Genomic DNA, 7,347 nt, shown 5'->3' with positions numbered 1-7,347 from the left:
TTTAACAGCGAGTCCATCCGCCTGTCCATGGGGTCTGAAAGGACCCCCATGTCCTCAAACGCCAAGTCCGTATGTCGGGATACCTGCGAGAAGGCAGCATCTAGTTTGGGGGATTTGTTCCATACTAAAGCCTCCTCTTCAGAAAAAGGAAACCTTCTCTTCAAAGAGTTTGAGAAGAAAGGTTTCCTTTCCGGGTCCTGCCACTCTTTTTTGATGGCATTGACCAGGACTTCATGGACTGGAAAAAACTTTTTCTTTTGTTCTCCCAAACCACTGTACATCTGGTCATGGAGTGACAGTGTCTTTTTCTCCTCAACTATCCCTAAAGTAGTGTGGATAGTTTCCAATAATTCTTCCACTTCCTCAAGGGAAAGTTTGTAGCGAGAGACCTTTGAGGGCCCTGCTTCTGTCCCTTCACCATCTGACTCCTCTTGGGAGCTAGAAGCGGCACTGTCTTGCTCCTCCTCAGCATCCTCTCTGATGTCCGCAGGTTTCTCTCTACTCCCAGGGGGAAGAACCTCAGAATTGGGTGGAATTACCTGTTGCGCTACAGAAGGGCTGCTTTGGGGCAACTGAAAATTAGCAAAAATATCTTTAAACGATTGAAAGGTGCCAGAAAGCTCTTTCATAGAAGCTGCTAATTCAGATGCCTGCTCTGCCTCCCTTTCCTTAACCAGCCCCTCAATACATCTCCTGCAAAGTGCTTTGTTCCAACTCTCACTAAGGGAAGGTCTGCAGGAAGGGCATTTCTTCTTGCTGTGGGCTGATTTTTCTGTGGATTTCTGAAAAACACAGAAGAAAGTGGAGGCTTAAATGAGAGAGAGCCCAGCGCTTGACACAGGTAACCACCAGGAGTGTTCTAGGACCAACCACCACCAGGGTTCCAGACACACTACACAAACAAACTCCCCGACCACCAGGAGAAGAAAACAAAAAAAAAAAATCACCAGTGAAGCTGTGTAACATAAGGGAACACCACCCCAGGGTTCTCCTTACCTTAGAGTGGCTGGTGCTGTCGTCATCCGGAGGTGCACGGGAAGCCTCTGCTTCCGACATCTCCCTGAGGAATGTGGTCGCGACTGCCTGCAAAAACGCCGACCCTACGGCTAAGAAGAGAGAGGCCGCACCAGCCCAGCGTCAGGCCTTTTCACACTGCAGCGTCTGGGACCAGTGACGCGTATCCGGCGGAAGTGCCCGCCCCCCCCCGGAACTGACGTCACTCGTCATCCGGTCCGGCCCAGCTTCTTGGCCGACTGTGATTTCTCACAGGGAACGTGCACACCGCGCCTGCAGCGCCACCCCTGTGCGATAGGAAAATAGACCTCCGCGGTCGAATCCACCCCAGGAATGTCCACGGGACGCAACACGGCGATGTCCTGGGTAAGTAGCTTCCCCAGCCAGCCAGGACGCCGTGTTTTAAAAATTAGCCCTGAACCTAGGGAGAACAGGTCCCCCCTTTCAGGAATATTGGCCTCAGCTTCCCCAGCTGTCTGGCCCTTGGCCCCAAGCGGTGTCTCCCCTCCGGAGGAAACACCAAAAACTGAGGAGCTGAGGGAGGATGAGGCTTAAATTCTTAATTGGAAGGCGGTGTTTCCTGTGAGGGGAGGAACCTGTGTCTCTCTACAGTACCTGTCCTGAAAGACGAACAGGGAAAATGACTGCAGTGTTTCCTGGGAAGTGGGTGCTGTCCAGAAAGACGAGGTGATAAAATGCTATTTTACAAGGTCTACTCAGTGTTTACATTCAGTATTGATACAAATTTTGCCTACCACCATCTACACAAAACTAAGAACAAAAAAGCCGCGCCACCAATTTAGTGTGTTCATTTAGTGTGATTATTAGCGCAGTTTTGTTTTTCCTCCTTCCTCTACACAAAACTGTTAGGGTTGAAAGCAGTGGCAACTTTTAGAAGATAGACTATTCTACAACTTACTTCAGAGTTGAGACGACACAAGTACTCAAATGTCCCATTTAAACAGGCTACCACTGCCATATTCCATTCACTCCCTCCACAATCTAAATAGCAGGACCCATCATATGGCCATTGACAGAAAGTGTGAATGCACTGGCTTGTAAAAAAGGCACACATGGACAAAAGTCTCTGTTGCCATTATAAATACTATATTGGCCAAAATGCTTACCTTTTAAAAGGGATATAATGAGCATATATAAATAATTCAAGTGGGTTGCAGATTTCCAAAAACCAGAGGGACATAGGTTGATGTCAAGCATTACTATACTCCTAAAATAAATACTGCTAAAATGGATACTAGAGATGCACCAAAATGTCAGTGACAAACATATTGGCTGAGAATTGTGTTTTCTGCATTTTTGGCACGATTTCACCATGCTCGGTTTTTCATAGGTCATGCGACTCAAAAACCACATCAAAAACGCAACAGGTGCATTATTGATGCTTTTTCATTGCATGTCAACAGAGAGGTGTGTTTTTGGTGCTTTATTTTATTAAAGCACAGACCAAAAATGAGTGTGAAGACATATAGAATTTAACCACTTAAGCCCCAGACCAATATGCTGCCTAAAGACCCAAGGTGTTTTTACAGTTCAGGACTGCGTCGCTTTAACAGACAATTGCGCGGTCGTGCGACGTGGCTCCCAAACAAAATTGGCGTCCTTTTTCCCCCACAAATAGAGCTTTCTTTTGGTGGTATTTGATCACATCTGCGGTTTTTAGTTTTTAGAGCGACAATTTTGAAAAAAATGCATTTTACTTTTTGCTATAATAAATATCCACCAAAAACATACATAAAATTTTATTTTTTCCCCAGTTTAGGCCGATACGTGTTCTACCTATTTGTGGTAAAAAAAAAAAAAAAAAAAAATCGCAATAATCGTTGGTTTGCGCAAAATTTACAGCGTTTACTAAATAGGGGATAGTTTTATTACATTTTTGCAGTTTTATTTTTTTTACTACTAATGGCAGCGATCAGCGATTTTTTTCGTGACTGCGACATTATGGCGGACACTTCGGACAATTTTGACACATTTTTGGGACCATTGTCATTTTCACAGCAAAAAATGCATTTAAATTGCATTGTTTATTGTGAAAATGACAGTTGCAGTTTGGGAGTTAAACACAGGGGGCGCTGTAACATTTAGTGTTCACTTGGTGTGTGTTTACAACTTATGGGGGGTGTGGCTGTAGAACTGACATCATCGATCGAGTCTCCCTAATAAAAGGGATCACTCGATCGATGCGCCGCCATAGTGAAGCACGGGGAAGTCGTGTTTACACACGGCTCTCCCCGTTCTTCAGCTCCGGAGAGCGATCGCGACTATAAACGAATAGCCGTGCCGTCGTCCCGGATCGCTCCCCGACCTCCGCATGTACCGGGGGGGGTCCCGATCCGACCCCCGACAAGCAGAGGACGTACGGGTACGTACATGTGCCTGTCCGTGCCATTCTGCTGACGTATATTTACATGAGGAGGTTGGCAAGTGGTTAAAGGAATGCATTTTTGTTGAGCACCAAAAAAAGATGCCGATAATGGCCGGCAATAAATTCATATTTAACCACTTGCTTACTAGGCACATATACCCCCTTCCTGCCCAGGTGAAATTTCAGCTTTCAGCACGGTCACGCTTTGAATGACAATTGCGCGGTCGTGCGATGCGGCTCCCAAACAAAATTGTCGTCCTTTTTTTCTCACAAATAGAGCTTTTTTTTGGCGGTATTTGATCACCTCTGCGGTTTTAATTTTTTGCGATATAAACAAAAATAGAGCGACAATTTTGAAACACACAATTTTTTACTTTTTGCTATAATAAATATCCAATAAAAAAAAAAAATCTGTTTAGTCCGAAACATATTCTTCTACATATTTTTGGTAAAAAATCATGGATAGATGCTTAGTCATGACTGAGCATCTATCCATGATGTGAAACATGTTAGCTTTTTTGTCCCCTATGTCCACTTTCTACCATTAATTGCAGTGTTGCATGATTTTTTGGATGTTGCACTCTTTTCCATTGTCTAAAATTATATATATATATATATATATATATATATATATATATATATATATATATATATATATATATATATATATATATATATATATATATATATATATATTATAAATGATTTTTTGGCCAAGTGCAGCCTGCATTTTTTTTTTTAAACAATGCATCCTGCATTTTTGGTTTCAGCACCAAAATTTCCATTCAGTGCCCCTCTAATGGATACAGTCAACAGGTAAAGTACTTCAGAAAGAAATGTAGATGCTTAACATAAAATAACAAAATGCTGTGAAAACAGCAGGACATTTATCAGCCATCGCAAAATAAAAATGGTGAAGACAAAACCAGCAGAATCTTTTCCATTTTGACTACATAAAATTTATTGTTTTTTTCTTTTATAAAAATTTTGTAGAATGAGCTCTCATGTTTAAATTCAGACATCACAAGCAGCAATGTGTTTTATCCTCTGTGTCTGAAAAATACTGCTTATGCTAGAATTCCAGCTTTAAATTGGCTTCAAGTTCAGTTCATGTAGCTATAAAAGTGATTTCTGGATTGTGTCCGTGCAGAAGTTGACATTTTAAAGAAAAGGACTGATACAGTTCTAACAAATTTTCATGATTATCTACAAAATTCACTGTATGTTTTCTTTTATTTATATTGCAAAGCATCAGGAGATTCAAAGTTATAATATTAACAGCTACAATTCATTAAAATAAAAAAAGTATATACAGAGCCTCCTGAATGGCAATTGATTTTTACAGTTCTGTTTTTAAATTCCAAAATAAAAATCCAATTGAATATATTAAATTTAATTGGTGCACATAACACATAAGCTTGTTAAATGGCAGAAAATGAAGACGACCCAGTCAGCGCCTTGTCACTGGGGACATTTTCTACAAGTAGCACGTAACCAGTAGGATTGGTCTACAGCTCATTACAAGATGATGAATTTGGTTTTGAATGACAATATGTGACATCCATATAGAATGCCAGTTCAAAGGCATGTACAAAATTAGCAATCTACATAAATTATTAACTGGAGGTCCTGAGTATCAGGTGCATGAAAATTCCAGTATATTCCTCAGGGCTTGGCCCTTTGAAAGAAGACCTTAGAAAACAGAAAAACAAGAACATTAGTATATTTGTCTAATGTGCCAAACTGTCAAAAGGTTCTTAAAAACAAAATAAAAAAACAAAACCAAAAAACAAAAAAACACATTACATACCTTTAAGTAATTCTTAAATACTTTTGCATCTGGTTGCTGAAGAGCTTGACAAAACTCCTGTAAATCAGATATGACCATTTTAGAAAAACAAAACGTAATGGAAATCGGTTATTCAGAAGGGCACATATTTTGTTATAGTTTGCCTGCATTTGAGAAATACATTAAACTGAGTAGAATACAAAAGTTTCCATCTATGCGGCAGTGCTTTGGCAAAAATGCAGCTTGCCGCTTCCCCGGCCCCCCAGTTCCAGAAAACAACTGTCAAATGACTTGGCATGCACAAAGCAAGTTACCAAACAACCACCTTAGTTGCCAGAAAAGGCCTTAAAGAGGAGGTCCAGCACCCCCCCCCCCCCACGAACAATTTAAAGTCAGCAGCTACAAATAATGCAGCTGCTGACTTTTAATACGTGGAGCCCATGTTTAATATAGGGAGCCCACAATGTCAGCACCGCAGCCGATCTTTCGGCTTCACATCCGGTTCTCTACTGCGTGAAGCTCGCTGAGCTTTCCAATTGGTCTGGTGGCGGAGCAGGGGGCCGAACTTCCAGGAGATGGGGTCGGGGAGAGGAGAGAAGACAGATAAGCAGAAGTTCCACTTTTGAGTGGAACTCTGCTTTAACCTTGTCCTGAACAGACAGTAAATGGTATGTATGTAAAAAATGTACTTATAAACCAAAGTTTTGGCATATTGGTTAAAGGCATTATAAACCTTCCCAAACTTGGATTTTTCACCTGCATAAGCCTCACATGATCACAGGTGTTTTTGGGAATCGCACCCGGTTCTGCACCTGCAACCACAACATGCTGCTCTTAAAATAACTAAAATAGGTGGACTGCTATTTGTTCCTAATGACACCTCCACGCATCTAAAAACGCAATGCATTTGTGGGCATGTAAAAAGCAAAATTTCCCTGCTGCTGCTGCATTTAAAAATGGTGCAACATACTTTTTCTTGCATGAAACCCATGCAAACGTGGCTCGCAAAGCTGCAGTTTGTGAACCAGGCCTTAGATGAACAGGGTATATTTTGCAAGGCTTGGTAGGCCTCTTTGTGCCAAAAGAAGGATGGCAAGATGGAGGAGAGCAAGTATAATGTCAAATCTTCTGCAGCTTCCTCCAGCACTGCTTCTACGACCTCTAATTTAGCATTGTCCAAAGCTGGCATATCAGGGCTCGACTCCTGTTGAGAAACCAAGTGGGGGGGGGGGAGCTTTGGACAAAGAGGCGAGCAACAAATGGTGCAACTGTGACTTGCAGGGATTTCAACATACATTTTAGTTGATTCCTACCTTGTGTTGTCATGAAGAAATAGCGTTTGTTTCATCAGACTGAATGTATATTAACCACTTGAGATCCGCGCTAGAGACAAAATACGTCCGCAGCGCGGCTCTCAAGTGCCAAGTGGCCGTTTAAACACGGCCTTTTATGTGCATTACCCGCGCGCGCCACTGGGTGGCGCGCGGCGGGTAAAAACTGTCCCGGCGCATCGCCGAAGACCCGATGCGTGTACCTGGCGGCCGCGATGTCCGCCGGGTACACGCGATTGTCGGTGACACGGCAGGTGACAGCAGGGACGTGGAGCTCTGTGTGTAAACACAGAGCTCCACGTCCTGTCAGGGAGAGAGGAGACCGATCTGTGTCTCTTGTACATAGAGACACAGCATCGGTCACCTCCCCCAGTCACCCCCCTCCCCCCACACAGTTATAACACACCCAGGCTACACGGTTAACCCCTTCCTCACCCCCTAGTGTTAACCCCTTCCCTGCCAGTCACATTTATACAGTAATTCGTGCATTTTTATAGCACTGATCGCTGTATAAATGTGAATGGCGCCAAATTTGTGTCAAAAGTGTCCGATACGTCCGCCGCAATATCCCAGTCCCAATAAAAATCGCAGATCGCCGCCATTACTAGTAAAAAAAAAAATAATAAAAAAAACCATAATTCTGTTCCCCATTTTGTAGGCGCTATAACTTTTGCGCAAACCAGTCGCTTATTGCGATTTTTTTTTTTTTTACAAAAATACGTCGAAAAATACGTATCGGCCTTAACTGAGAAAAAAAAAAGTTTTTTTTAAAAAAGTTGGGATATTTATTATAGCAACAAGTAAAAAAAAATATATATTTTTTTTAA

The 7,347-nt window shown here is 42.3% G+C and overlaps 1 protein-coding gene across 1 annotated transcript in view; it reads right to left on the bottom strand.

Moving 5' to 3' along the window:
• Window positions 1–4,336: 4,336 nt before the first annotated feature.
• XPOT (exportin for tRNA) overlaps window positions 4,337–7,347 on the bottom strand; it is a 62,353-nt gene continuing 59,342 nt past the window's right edge. The window contains exons 24-25 of the mRNA XM_040344095.1: window positions 5,211–5,267; window positions 4,337–5,092 (exon numbers count right to left, since the gene is read on the bottom strand). Coding sequence (XP_040200029.1) covers window positions 5,066–5,092; window positions 5,211–5,267 — 84 coding nt within the window. The 3' untranslated portion in view covers window positions 4,337–5,065. The remainder of the gene's footprint in view (window positions 5,093–5,210; window positions 5,268–7,347) is intronic.

The sequence above is a fragment of the Rana temporaria genome, chromosome 3, assembly GCF_905171775.1.
Source record: "Rana temporaria chromosome 3, aRanTem1.1, whole genome shotgun sequence".
NCBI classification, from domain to species: domain Eukaryota; kingdom Metazoa; phylum Chordata; class Amphibia; order Anura; family Ranidae; genus Rana; species Rana temporaria.
The sequence above is the reverse complement of the archived record's forward strand: the minus strand, read 5'-3'. Positions and strand labels throughout refer to the sequence as shown.